At 45.1% G+C, this 15220-nt stretch overlaps 1 protein-coding gene across 1 annotated transcript; it reads right to left on the bottom strand.

Moving 5' to 3' along the window:
* Positions 1-6315: 6315 nt before the first annotated feature.
* On the bottom strand, positions 6316-15214 carry ATPAF1 (ATP synthase mitochondrial F1 complex assembly factor 1). Its single transcript, XM_009076283.1, has 9 exons — positions 15181-15214; positions 13878-13986; positions 13329-13379; positions 12565-12627; positions 11309-11359; positions 9452-9499; positions 8446-8541; positions 7742-7849; positions 6316-6821 (listed from the first exon to the last, which is right to left on the bottom strand). The coding sequence occupies exons 2-9, from the start codon at positions 13956-13958 to the stop codon at positions 6627-6629; spliced, it is 693 nt and encodes a 230-aa protein (XP_009074531.1). The 5' UTR covers positions 13959-13986; positions 15181-15214; the 3' UTR covers positions 6316-6626.
* Between the last annotated feature and the right edge of the window lie 6 nt (positions 15215-15220).

Here is a 15220-nt window from a genome sequence, read left to right on the forward strand (position 1 = left end):
CCGTAGGGGCTCCCCAGCAGTGGGCAGGTCTGCCACGCTCCAGCGCTCACTGGGGTTTTGTTGGAGAAACCTGTGGCCGAGGGTTTTTCTCTGCCTGATGATGTCACATCCTGACCCTGTCGGCAGCTCCAGCTGTCCCTGGAAAACCTGCCTGGGAGCGGAGCTGCCGGCCCCGCCAGCCGCCGGGCGGGACACGCTCCACGCCGGGGGCCATCCCCGGTGCGAGATCCTTCGGGCGTGCAGTCCCGAGCCGCTGCCCGGCGCCGTCTCTCACGGGACAGCAGTGTGTGGGGGAAACGAGACGACATCCTGTGCTATTCCACCCCCCTCGTCCTTTCACAGTCCCTCTCCCTTCATCCTTCCCCTCTGTGCATGCACACAAAAACCAGCCGGAGGTTTCCCTGCCAGGCCAAGCTGGACACCATCCAAAACAGAGAAGCGAAAAGCTGGAGGGGGAGAGAAAAAAGCAGAAAAACTTTCTCTGCGCAGAGCACTTACTTTCCGCGGCTCTCGGAGGTGGGGTGAAGCTCTGAAGTGTGTTGCGGCGTTTAAATCCTGCTCAGCGAAGGCAAACCTGCGCCAGCACGCTCGGCGCCGAGCGGAGCGGCCAGCCAGCGTGGGATGGCTTGGCAAGGGCCGGGTCTGCTCGGGGGTCACACTCCTGGGTGGGGCGCAGCACCAGTGCAGCATCCCACGTGTGATGTTTATGGGTACCGCAGCAGGGTGGGAGGCAGAGCACAGCCCTGACCCTCTCGGTTCCCTTCCTGGCGCAGTAGTTTGCCCTTCCCAGGAGATGAGCCCAGCTCAGCCGTGGTGAGATGAGATGCTAGCCGTGCTGGAACGTCTGCAAATTGTTTGGCACTGGGACAGTTCTAATGAGGGAAATGTTTCTAGGCTTTGCTTAAAAGTGTGTTAAACTTGGGTTCAGCCAAGCATTTGTGGGTGATGTGGCGAGCTGGGGAGTGGGGCACAGGGCAAGGTGGGGTAAGGAGGAGCAGGACTGTGAGAAAGGAAACCACAAGCCCAGCAGCCTCAGATGGTGCAAGGGTCTGGCTGCTGGGCATGTTTGTATGAAGCAGGAGGGTTTAGGATGAGGGTTTGCCACCCTGAATCCTGCCTGGCTTCCCCTACTGCTGTGGTTGTGGATTTACCTCCTGACCCCATGTAGACTGCACATCCAGCAGGATGCATCTCTGCAGAATCCAGACTCCTTCCCCTATAATGGGGCTCCTAGCTGCAGGTAATGCCAGGGTTTGCTCTTGAGGCAGTGTTCAGATCAGTCTTTAAAAATAAAGTTATCCAACAGTCTCCCAGAGCAGACAGCCACAAGGCATTTGCTCTCCTTTTCTCCCTCTCTCTGTGCAGTTGCTTTGGTGCAGGTGCAATAGAAACTGTTTGGCACCTGCAGCATCATTCAAAGACGACATTGAAGGTCCCACAGCATCAGGCAGCAGCCACTAGTGGATCACTTTTGGCTGAAGCCAAAGGGAATCAGAGCTTGTATACCCCAGCAGCCTCTCACTTTCATGCCTATCCCTGTGGGACATGGCTGAAGGGCCGGTCATGAACCAGGTGACAGGAGAAGGACACACCAAGGACACGCAGGATTCACCCGTGCTTGGCACCCACTACAACATAAGATGGCTGAGGTGTCTCACACCTGCAGCATTTTTCTTCAGAAAGGGTAAAACCTTGGGGTGAAGCATGCTTGGCTCCTGGGCAGGAGAGAATCATGGGCTGTCAAATTCCTCTGTACAGCTTCTTCCCACCACCAACCATCAGCTAATTCAGTACAACAGCCATAATCCAAAAGCTTGACTGTTTGTGTGGATCCACCCCAGGACCTGAGGGATGAGCCTTTTCCACATCAACCTTGCCCTGCTCACGGGTGAATCTCTCGCAGTCACTGCAGATAGTCCCAGGTCAAAGTCACAGTCCTAAAATCCGGATCTGGCTCAAGTAGTCCAGCAGACTTTTCCTGGCCACTGGCAAACCAGCCCCATTACTGGCTCCAGCAGGTTCAAGTAAAGTCTTTTGTCATCCCTAATGCTGGATGGCCCCTGCTTGCACATCACAGATATCCCAAGTCCCAACAAGGGCTGAGCAATGCTGCTGTCCTCCATCCCAGGGACCCGGTGGGCACCAGTGTCCATGCTCCTCCCCAAGGGATGCAGGAAACCGCAAAATATCCTCAGGAGGATATTTTATCCCATGAGCGGGTGGTGGAGGTCTGCAGAGTAGATGCAACTCCCAACAGCAAATGCCAAGCCAGAAAGAAACTTTCAACAGAAATCCCAGCAAAAATGGGCAGAAATCCAAAAGTTAGGGGGCTTGGCTGAATAGCAAAGATCCCAAAGACAACTCATGGCCAGAATTTACATCCAGGAGAGATGGAGCCAAAATACTTAGAGGCGAGATGGGGTCCTCCCACCCTCAGCAGTCTGGAGCCAAAGGAGAGGGGCCAGGAGAACAGCACGAGGGCTGAAGTTACATCAGCTGCAGCCCCACAAGTTCATGGGGGTGAGCAGCACCTCCTGGTCAGGGAATTGCCCCCTCGCTTGAGGTTTTGGAAACCTTGCAGAGCAGAGAGCCTATGGTCCCAGAGCCACCTGAGGTCCCAGCTGCAGGGAGAGAGGTGGGAGTCACTTGGGAGAGAGGAAAAGGTCCAAGGGGCAGGTTTGGGGCAGGAGGGATGTATTACTGTGAAGAGGGCATTTGTCCTAGAGGAAGGAAGAGGGGGAGGCTGGTCCTGCTCTTGAAAGCAGGTGCATGGCTGTATTTATCAGGGGGAAGGAAGCAGGGACGGAAGCAAGCCCGGAGTGCTGGACGGCTCCATTGGACCTCACGGGCAGCCACGGGAAGAGGCCCAAGGCAGTGATACAGCTTTGCATGGCTTGGCAGGACATGGCTGCACTGGGGGGTGAGGGTGGGTGCAGTGAGCCTCCTACAAGCCCCCACCAGCTGCAGCACTGGGACAGGCTCTCCCTGGCCACGCGATGCCCTGCATGGCACACACCTCATCAGCACAGCACCCTGCCAGCACAGCACCCCACGGGCAGCCAGGGACATGCTTGTTCCCACGCAGGGTTTAAAGACTCTACATGCCTGTGCAGACCACAAGAGACAGGTAAGGGAGCAATGGGTTTTCTCTGGTTATTCCCAGAGAGGCAAAGGATGTGCCCAGAAAAGTTTGCCTCGGTTATGCAGTGTCAGGAGCAGTCAGTTCCCCCTCTCTGCTCCATCATGTCCTGCACAAATCCAAAGACAGGGAGTGAGAACTTATTCAGCTGTGGATCAGACAGCACTGGAGTCTTGCCATTTTCTAAGGCACAGGGAAAAAGCCAAGCACACATGAAAAGCACTGGAGTCAGCGTTTTAAGTGAGGGTGAGAACATCATCCTTCAATCTGCACTTCCTTGATTGCTGTGACTGCCCCTTCCGCAGGCCAGGGTGTCTCCCTTGGGAGCAGGACAGGCTCATCCTGCTGACGGTACATCTCGGACAGGGGTGAGTGGGCAAGCCAGGGGTTTGAGATACTGAAAACAAAGAGCCTCTGGCTGCAAAATTTGCTCCACCTCTCCTAGCAGGAATTCCTGCCACATCCCAGCCCTGGGCTCTCCTCCAGCTGGAGGCAGACCACAGCCAGCACTGAGGTAGGTCCAACAGCACTTGGTTCATCCGTGAAGTCCTTGCTGCAGGATGCAGGGGTGAGTGGGCAAGCCAGGGGTTTGAGATACTGAAAACAAAGAGCCTCTGGCTGCAAAATTTGCTCCACCTCTCCTAGCAGGAATTCCTGCCACATCCCAGCCCTGGGCTCTCCTCCAGCTGGAGGCAGACCACAGCCAGCACTGAGGTAGGTCCAACAGCACTTGGTTCATCCGTGAAGTCCTTGCTGCAGGATGCTGCACAGGCTGAAGTTTACACGGGGCCACCAGGAGACTTGATCTCCTCCTCCATGAACATGCTTACTTGAGGGCTAACTAAAACCAGGCACATTCAGCTTGGGAAGATCCTGGCCCACAAATGACTGGAAATAAGCAAAGTGACCTGGAAAACTATTGGAGGATGCTCTCCCCAAGGCAGCTCAGGTAGGATCTAGGACATCAGGCTAGCAGAGCTGTTGGTCTAACTCAGTGCAGCCCACCACGTTATTGACCAGATGCCCAGGAACAGCCTGGGCATGTAAATGTTTTTCAGCGTAAAACTCACCCAGAGTTCACAAAGCCGAGCAGACAGGCTCAGGCAAGCTGTGTGTGTGCCCGGAGCTCAGAATAAGGAGACAAACCTTCCCTCTAGTGGCTGTTCAGCACATGAGTCCCGCAGATGCCTTCTCTCCCCAAGTCTCAGTTACCCTCTCTCCCCATGCCAAGCCTGTTATTTTCACCAGCCCCTAGGTTCAACACAGATCCCAAGTGAATAATCACACGATGGCTTGAAAAACACACCTCTCAAAATTACAGGTAGTGACTGCTACAGCCTTATACTAGAGACTTTGGTCCTTTATGCTTAGAAAGAGACAGATTTCACTCCTGTTGCTCATTGCTCACCAAGGAATGTTACATTATAGCTACATTAAAAACTAATACAGCAACTTTGACTTCTCCAAAGCAAGGAGTGAATAATTAATCAAAACAGACCTTAGTTCAGTGAAGGAAAAATGATAAATGGAGCATGGACGCTATAAACCAGAAGTAGAAGTGCTCTTTAATAAAGGTGATTTGCTGTTCAGATTATCACAGCCCTATCCACACTTCCTCTCATTGATTATTCCCCTGCTATGTGCACACTCACAGACTCAATGATCAGAAACAAAAAGAGCACCAGGGAGCAAGACTGTCTCCTTGCAGTAGAGCCCCAAGGGAAGACTTGCCTCTTCTGAAAACATCTTTGAATTCCCTGGATGGACAGGAGTTCACACCCAACATATATGAATCCGTGCTAAAATAGACTCCCAAGAATAAAACCATACTGCCTACCTTTAGTGCTTAGTTGAACTGTGTTCATGTCATAGAATCAGAGAATGGTTTGGGTTGGAAGGTACCTATTAAAAGTCATGTAGTCCAAAGAATGGAAGTATGGAGTGACAGTGAGTTTTATAGCAACAGGGTCCTACAACTACACTAGCAAACAGATGGTGTAAGAAACCTTTATTACTAACCACAACTCTGTATCAGGTTGTGGTTAAGGGTAACAGAAAATCTGATACCTGCCCTGCCAAAAAATTTGTCTTCCTCTAACAGAGTGACAAGCTGTGTACTCCTCTTGCCTCCATTTCTTTGGCAAAGGAGGGAATGCCCGCCAGCTCCAGCAGGCTGCCAGGACACAGTGTGTCCCAGACATAATAGATAATTAGTGCTGAGGGCAAGTTAGTGCCAGGGGTTTGATGTAGACATGAGAAGTATTTCAGCACTGCTCCTGGGAAGCTCCAGGCTGGCCTGTGTTTACTTGTCTCCCTGTGCAGTGGTGGCATGCTGGTAACCCACGCACAGGCTGCATGTCACACTGCTGCAATGTGCCCTTGTCCAGAGACATGCTGACTGCCTCTGCTGGGAATGGAAACAAGAGAAGCTCAATGCATGAATGTTTTGGGATTCTTTTGTCGAAGGCAGGTTTAAAACCCCAAAGCTGCTGCAGTCTGTACAGCCAGGCTCTTACCAACACTGCTGTGTTAAAGCAGCTCTGCATATTCATGCCAACACATTTTGGTCATGAGTTTTCACTTAGCTCTCTCTGGTTGGTGGCTCTCTCTGTCACTACACCAGTCCATCTTGCTTTTATTATGACTACTGCCTTTCCTGAACTGGGAAGAAGAGCTATTTTCTGTCCCTTCAAATACCATTTGTGGAGTTGGTTGACCGGATGTCAGTCTGATAAAAAATGAATTCTGTAAAACAGGCAATAATTCCTCTACACTATTAAAAACATACAAAAAAAATAAAGCCATGCTTATAATATCCTACTGCTCAAGAATAACATCTCAAAGGCAGAAACACAGCAACAGGATAAAATTAATAAATCAATTAAGAAGCAAAAATTCCCAGAACAAATCTAGTCACACCGGTTTTTAATCCTGAGAAAAACTCAAGCCACAGTATACATCTGTGTAAGAAACCTCACAAAGTAACAAAGAGGCATCTGTTTTAGACCATTGCTCCTATTATTTCTTCTGGATGGACAAGCCTGCATGAATTCCACACAGATTAAAAAGCACTGGACCGTGCAATTATAATGGTGGAAGGCATTTAAAATGCATTTATTGAGAACAAACACTGGTTGTCATCTCTTTCCTGATGTCAATATAGTCCATTAGGTGGCTCCCCTTCTGTCACTTTATTCCAGATTTCAACAATCCAGCATGCAGCAGGAAGTTACAGGACAGGGAAAATGGTTCTCTCTGACGAAGTCACACTGAAGTACTGGGCTCCATTTTGGCACTTAGTTACAATTGTTCAAATGGCCCAAGTCGTCATCTTGCATCAGTGCCAGACAGGCTTGACTATCACACTCCCGGGATGTGTCCAGAGCCTTTCTGTAGCCAAACCCAATTCATAAAACACAAGAGACAGGACCACCCCATCTAGGAACCCCCTGCCTGCTGCTGGCTCACTTCACCTGCAGGTCAGGCTCTATGATTTATCAGAAGCCTGACCAGGTCTCAGTTCTCTTCCAAGTCCACTTTGCTCAAGCTCTGCTATAACTGACATGTATTTAAATTCATTAGGTCTGTGGTTGAAGGTCTCCACTAATCCATAGGTCTCGGAACGATCTGTGGCGTAGAAAAGCTGTACCTGGTTCGCCAAGCACTGAGCTTCATGGACCACCTGTGAGTTAAAACAAAGAACCTGTTACCATCAGGAGCTGCTGGATTAGAGTGTCCCACTGAAAAATACTCTTCAGCAGCTGAAAGGCCACAGTTCTGCTCACTGAGTGACACAATTCCAAGTCACCTTAGTGCAGCAAATCTCCTAACAAATCACCTCTCTCTTGTTCCTGACCTACTTACACACTTCAGCACTGTGTGTTTTAGCTACTCCCCTGCTGAGCATACGCTTCAGAGGTCAAACACGTCTTTTGTGATCCCTGCACCAAGTCCTCATCTTTCCCTTCTTATGGCTGACCTACTTGTAAAGATTGATTATTTACTCCGAGATAGAACAGGGCAAATGTGTTACCAATGACTCCGCTCCTTGCTTGAGAAGGGGTGTAAGGAGGTCAGTTAGAGGTGGGATGCTTCAGTTATCTGTTCCATCACTACATCCCCAGTGCCATCAGTCTGCACTGTACTAGTGCAGATATGCAAATAAGAGTGTGTCCACACACACACAGAGCAAAAAGCACAGGCATGCAGAAACCAAATGCACAGCTGTTGAGGTCTCCTGCTCTGACAAACAGTATCAAGCGTCAAAACACTCTTTTAACTAGCTGGCAGGTAGCAAATGCTTTGATTCAAATTCACTTCTGTTACTAAGGAAAACAGAAGCATCTCTTTTTTTACAACAAAAAGCTAGAATACCCAAATTTTTAAAAAGGGAAAAAATGTATACATGAGCTGAAATCACCAGACAGACAAAGACTGATGATTCCCTTTTAGATTTCCCTAGCAGATTAGGTTAAAGAAATCTAGTAAAATCAGTCTTTGGCAGGGTCTTTCAAAGACTTCACCATAACTTGGTTTTAATTCAAAACCGTGGGAGGAGTTGCAGTATTGAATGAAGGAAGCCAATGAGCAGATTTCTCTTACCAAGAACTTGGAATCCATTTCTGCTGTCATTAGTACTATTCCTTTCTCCTTCTGCAGCTCAGGATAATGGTACAAGACCAACTGGCTAGCAGCATTTTCACCTTGGGTCTGAAGGAGAGAAAGAAACCTTTCAATACCCCATAAAGAACTTCAGCTCTATGGCAGGTTTGGGTGCTTGGTTACAAAACTTTGAGTATTAACTGCCACAGAGGCAGTCACTTTTCAGGGCTTAAGGGTCAGTTCTAATTAAAAGTTCATTATTTCTGGTATTTACAGAAAACAAGGGATTTGCAGAGTTAGGCCGGGTTTCTTCTTCACTAAGAACCATTTTGCATTTAAAAGACAACACAATTTCCAGAAAGTTATTTCATCTTACTGCATCTACTACTATTGTAAGTCACTTGCACAAACAGCTCTAAAAAGTTTGGCTCTTACTTCTGTTTTGAGACTATTTGACTTCTACCTCATTCTCCTTTAGACATTTAATACCCGTACATTTACTAAGTCACCCATAATTAATTTGGTCTTAATTACTTTACTAATTAACCCCTAATTAATGGCAGTTTTCCCTGATAATGTTTTTCAAGTTAATCTAGACAGTCCGTTCATTACACTGTTTAGCAAATATCACATATTGTAATATGCTGATATTATCTTTTTCTGGACCCTAAGCCAGCTTTGGACTTTTTATTTCAAACACTCACCTGAACGTTTATTAGGGAAGTGAAGTGCAATTCTGTTCCTGACCACTGCCCCACAAAGAACTCATAGCCTTCTTTTCTTGGCAGAGCATATAGAAACTGCAGAGAAATGATTAAAAAAAACCAAACCAATTTTCCCTTTCACAGAACAAAATGATGTCTGCAGCACAAATGCTTTAGTGAGAGAACCACAACAGAAAAAAGGGTTTATTCACCCCACAAGAAGTGACAGGACAGCAAGAACAAGACTTCAAAGCAGACAATAAACCAGAATTATCTTATCAGCATTATTTCATTAGCAAATGTGTTGACACATATTTTTAGCAGTATTTTATGTGACAGACAAAGGAAAGGAAAGGACAGTGGAGAATATTCAGACTCTGACTTTTTCTTCTCACCTAGAAAATTAACAGCAGAAATAGTCAAACAGAAGGTGAGGAGCATTCAGAGTATTCAATCCTGTAATTTCACCAGCTGTTCCAGAACAAGCAGCAAGCATCTCCTCTCTAGAGTTTTACAGTCTATTTGGCTCCACAGGCTACAGGCTCTCTCATTTTTCCACACAACAGAAAGGAAAACACAGGAGCAGAAAAACATGCAGGATACCTGACTAAATGCCAATGCACTCTACAGAAACACACTTAAGGCTATAAATAACTTTCCAATCTCCAAGTAGCTTGGGAAGCCACATATATTTGATCTTGCTCTTGGCAAGTGAAATATATAGGACTAATCCATCAACCCAGTAAAGTCTCCATTCCCTGGGAGATTACATGCTCCCATTTTCTCAACCCTACATCTCTTCTATCTAGATCAAACTGTTTAATACATATGAACAGCCATTACTTTATCTGAACACTAAGACAAGTATTTGGATACCTGGATTTTACCAGTTGGGCTGATACAATGAGCATGAATACAGGAGGGTCAAAAGTTTATGTATTAGGCTTTAGAGAGCAGGAACATTACAGCTATACAAGCACACACAGCAAGTCTCTGCCACACGTACCGATGGACATTTCTGGGATCTCTTCCACATTAAATCAAACTTCTCTGCCTTTGGGAAGGAGAAAGAGAATTTCAGTTTTCATAACACAAATGTGGATGCAGAGTTGTTCACAATCACCTCATTAACCTATACAGGGTGCAACTTCCATATGGAGAAGGTCCCACTGTGGGAACAGCTAACAATGAGTGCATGGAAAACTGTGTTTAGTTCTTAGTTACCTAAATGTCATCAGTATCCCATTTTAACAATGCTGTCTCCAAGGTGCAGCAGCATCCAATTCCTTGGATCCAAAGCTTTATTCCCTGGAGGTGGGGGCCCCATCCCTCAGGCTTACATTACATCCTCTTTCAGTAATTGCTCCACTGCATCACATAGTGTCAACAGCTGAGCAAGAGCACATATCCTTGGCTCCAAACTGTGGTTTTTACATCATAGTCATCTGTTCTTCAGTACAAAAATGCAGCCTAGATACTTACTCAAATAACATACTTATTGCTTAGGTTTATATTAAAAGCACAGCCATATTTGGTCAGCCCTGATGAAACCTGGCAATCTCATTCACATGTTCTCTGTGTTCTCCCAGATCTTTTGCCTGCTCTTCTCTTCCCAGCACCATATATTAATATCTACTCTAAGGTGTTCAGGAAAGAAAACATATGCCATTCATCAACAAGAAATTCCTCTGTGTGTGCTTTTGAGCACTGGAGAATTATGCAAGGCCCTTCTTCCAGCCAACATAAAGACTCTGGCAAAAGGCAAAGGTTTTTCTTCCACCTGATGACACCATGAACTGCTTCCTAAATGTGCCTGGAATCTGGTTTGCATTGAAGTCTTAAAAAGCTTCCAAGACTCCTCTTCAAACAGTGCACCAAAGAACAGTGCCAGCCCCACTAATGAAAGACCTACATCATCTTAATTGGAGTCCCTGGCTTTGGCCCTCTGCTACAGTAAATGTGCAATTCAAACTATTTTCCCAACATCCACATGTTGGGAAAACTAAAACATGAAGCTGCTTGACTTCCAATCCCACACTGCCATTTTCAGAGCACACAGCATGTCATACACTTAGAATACAATCTCCCACTGACTTCAGTTGCAGCTTAAAGGGCCAAATACAATTGCAAATCAGACCTCAGATCTAAATGAGGTTTCAAGAACTCAAGGAACACAGAGTTTGTGCACAGCTGTGAAAAGACAGATTTAAGAGATCGTGATCACAGAATGACTCTGAAGCAAAAAATAAAAAGAAACCCACAAAGCAAAAAAAAACCAACAAACCAACCTCCTTCAGCCTAACACAGACTAAGAACAATTAACATCTGGGAAAGTTATCAGGAATAAGAAATATGATCTTATCAGAGGAAACATAAAGGAATCTCAACAAAAGACAGTGCTGCCAATAACTGTAAAGGTATGAAAGTCGTAAGTGATTGGCCACGTGCAAGTTACTAGCCAAGTGCTCCAGTAGTGCCACATTAACCTCGAGTTAGCTGTGTACACTGCAGGGCAGAGGGGAAAGAAAGGAGCAACTCTGAGAAAAAATAAATAACTCTGAAAGCACAAATGCTACCTTAACAGACATCAGGGCCCTGCAAAGACCATTGGATACTCATAATAATATTAGCCTGGAACTTCAAGCCAGGTGTGCAGAAAAGGTACTTGATTTATTGAGACTCCTCTCAGAAAAAAAAGGGATACACATTTTTGGAAAGAAATAAGATCACTCAACCCAGAAAGTTTGTTCTTGAAACCTCATTTTCCTGCAATAATTGCTTTTAAAAACAACAGAATCAGAGTTGCAAAGGAAAGCTTTGCATGGTGACTTTTCAAGTGCATAACTACAGGGGAACTACTTACAGGAATAACAGCATAAACTGTATCTTTTGCAGAAAAATACTGATTCCAAATCTGTAGGAAACAAAGATGAGTCACAGTGAAAATCCAGCATCTAGCAGTAATAATAAATGCTTTAATTGTCACCTAACCTTTTTAAGCACCTTGAGAAGTCATTTTTCAATCAGGCCTGACTGACTTTGCTGCTAATGCAATACACTTCTCCTCAGGTTCCAGACCATTGGCACCAAATGACAAATTTCAACTAGGTAACAGAAACCAGCAGTGGGCTCAGAGGTGGCTCAGGATTTATCAGCCGTCAGAAGTGCTTTGTATATTTTTCTCAACAATCACACTCATGATTTCTAGAGGGTTTGAGGGGTGGGTTTTTGTTGGGGGTTTTTTGTTAAAAAGGAATATAAAAAACATTTTCAACAGAAGGCAAGTCTTTGCATAATGCTCCTCTGTGTTGATAGTCTTTTTCTTCACCACAGCAGGATGAAAATGCCCTCATAAAAACTCATAGTTCTTAATAAATGGATAAGCACAGGTAAAAGTCCAGAGTTTAGGACTTTTTCAGTTGTTTTGCCCCAGTCCTACATAACTAATGAGAATTGTCAGCAAAATGTTTAATCAATGAAAGAGAAACAGAGAAAATAAAATACCAGATCCAACCCAAGCCACATCAGAAATGTGGAACAGATGTGACTTTAACTAGATAAAGTGGACTACACTCCAAAGCCAAGCAGGTACTAGGGAGAATAACTTGAATCACACTGTTCTTCAAACAATCAAGCAGACCCACTCCCTCCTCTTACCCCAACCAACTCTAGTATGAGTACACAGGCTCCTGAGTGACAGATAATGCAAACAAAGGTACAAGGTGGCAAAAGCTTTGGTTTTATTCCTGCAAAACAGATGTACAATAATCCTATGAGCTACTACTAGAATTTCCCTTCACCTGGCCTTAAACCTGACAGGAGCTTGCTAATGTCAGTTCAACTGCTACACAGTAAATGGCAACAATAAGAATGACAGTAGAGACAGGTTTCAAGTCCAGTCCAGATGTATTATTTATCAAGTGGGCACATCCTAGGAGAACTTACCTAGATGGAGAAAACTTTATCTTCTACTATGGATATGCATGTGAATGGGCTTCTTATAAATACACAGCCATAGCTGTGTTTTATTTTTCAGTCTAAGTAAAATTTCCATCCTTACATGTAGATTACTATCAACCACAGATGTGAAGCAAACTTTATTCCATTTAAATCCATCACCTGTTTTATTTCCTCTGCTGACTTTTCTTTCACCATCTCAACATTAAGAATTGAATCAAGTGTCTGCAAGAGAAAGCATAAAGAATTTGGCATGAGGGCAGTTCCCTGATTCATGTAAGAATCTAGAATGAATAGATGCAAATACAGAGAACAAAATGAAGCTAGAGGAACTTAATTCAATTTACAGTGTGACTTAATCCTTTTCATTGCCAACTAAGCTAGTAAAACATCAGCAGCAACACGCTGAGAAGTAGATTCACACACTGAGGCAGAGTTGCAGAGATTCTTTCAGGACACAGCACACACTAATTCAGTTGTGCAGATCACTGAAGCTGCAAGAGGAGCTGCAGCCTTTCACCTGCAGCCCTTGAACACATGCTCTTCAGCAGGTTTGCACAGAGAGTTTACCAAACTATGAGAACGTGAAAGAGAATAAAACCACTCTCTTGTTCCTGGGTTGGCTGATCTTTGGAAATGTATTTCCATGCTGTAAAGGCAGTTTAACCCTTTCCATTTACTGTTCAGTACAGATCCTCCAACTGGCAGGAACTTCCAGGATGTCACAGGGTAATAAAAACCCAGAGCACCAGGAGTTTCACGATCCCAACAGTGAATTAAAATCTTACACTCAAATGTACCATAAGGAACATCAGTTTTATGTCAAAGAGCTCTTGGCCGAAGCACCAATGGCAGCAACACAAGTTACTCTACATCCTTGATTTGCCACAATGTCCCCTCCTAACACTTCGGTTCATTTTCCTTACCTTATCCTTTGTGAATCCTCCCTTTGATGTCTTTATGCCCAAGCTTTCTGCCTACAAGAAAACATTCTTCTTTAGTTTTATAGCTAATGCTTTGACACCATTTATTTGCCTTCCCTGCCACACATAAGTGAGTGGGAGCTCAGGTTGAGATACTTGAAGATTGTTGCAGTGTATTTTTAATACAATAAGTGATTGATTAGGTGAAGTAAGATGAGTAACTTAAATGTGAATTATGAATTTCAAGGCCAGAAAGGTTAAGTTAAAAGCAAACTATTGTGCATTTTGGATCTGATATTACTGAACAGTTTTCTTGCACTCATTTAAAAATGGTAATCATAGAATCATAGGCAAGGCCTCAAGCAGGGAATTTACAGTCTGAAAAACAGCAAAATAATACACAGGAAAACAGAACAATACTTTTAGCCAACAGAGAGTGAAATTCTGGGCTCCTACTAACAGGAACACTGCAAGTTTGTAGCATTATGCCCATCCCATATAAGTAACATTACAGCTTTAATGTATGTGATTTACAAAGGAAATTGGCCTTGCCTTTTCCTCCATGCATCTGACAAACTCTCCTTGACTGGAATATCCCACAGGCTGCTTTTTCACTTCACTTCTTTTTTCCATACGGGATTCAAACACATCTGGACTGGATCTGAATTGGAAAAGACTATTAACAGTGTAACAGAATCACAGAACATCTCGAGTTGGAAGGGACCCATAAGGGTCATCCAAGTCCAACTCCCTGCTCCTCACAGGAGCATAACTGGAGGTAAATTTATGTAACTGTAAAAGATTTTCATTTGCTTTAGGTAATTTTAATTTTTCAATTATGACAATAAACAGAAACAATCAATTCAGTGTTAAGAAACTTAAAGATGTTGCACTAGATATTTGCTGAATCTCCTATGACCCAAGGCTCTGGATTTCAGTTTTTGGCACGAGATTCCAACAAGGCCAAGTTGGATGGGGCTCTGAGCAACCTGGACTTGTGGGAGGTATCCCTGTCAATGGGAGGGGGGTGGAACTAGGTGATCACTAAGGTCCCTTCCAACTCAAACCATTCTGTGGTACTGTGATTGATTCTATGAAGTCTTTTGCTTCATTTATTTTTGTTGCTACAGTGATCTACCTTTATCAGGTTAATTCAAAACCATGATTCTGCTATGGGCTGCTCTATTTTGGCTGTGCCAGCGGATGGACTTACACCTGAAACAAGATCAGATTCTGCCTACTTATTTTCTGTTCAAATGCCCTTTACAGTACAACAGAAGACTAGAAGTTGGAATGTCCTTCACCTGCTCCAATGGTTTTCAAAGGTGGAAAGCAGTGCTGGGTGATTATCATCATTTGACCTCTTAAAATGTTTACCGTGGTATTAACTTAACTTAAAATTTTATTTTCTTGTTAGTCAAACTATCTCTTATAAAGCCAAACACGTTGGCAGACAACCTTTACCACGCTGGTACCAACTACATGTGAATGTCAGGGCAGCAATTGGCCTAAACTGACCAATGTTGACACTGGAGTAGATAGCCCAGGGAGGGAGTAGATGCCCCAACCCTGGTGGTGTTCAAAGCCAGGCTGGATAAAGCCTTGAGCAACCTGGTCTGGTGGGGAGACGTCCCTGCCCAGGGCAGGGGGTTGGGACTAGATGATCTGTAAGGTCCATTCCCATCCCTAAATTCTATGATTCTATAGATTTTCTCATGAGGGCATAAAGCTAAAATAGAATAACCTCCGTCTTAAAAAAAAAAAGAGCTCGCCCACCATCCTTTCTTCCCCAAAAGGAGCCCCCGTTGCCCCTGTCCCTCCCTCCCGCAGGGCCGCTCTCCCCTCCCCCGCGCACCTCCGCAGCTCCTGGATCTTGTGCCGGTACTTCCCATAGA

Source organism: Acanthisitta chloris, unplaced genomic scaffold, assembly GCF_000695815.1.
Source record: "Acanthisitta chloris isolate BGI_N310 unplaced genomic scaffold, ASM69581v1 scaffold9630, whole genome shotgun sequence".
Lineage (NCBI taxonomy): Eukaryota > Metazoa > Chordata > Aves > Passeriformes > Acanthisittidae > Acanthisitta > Acanthisitta chloris.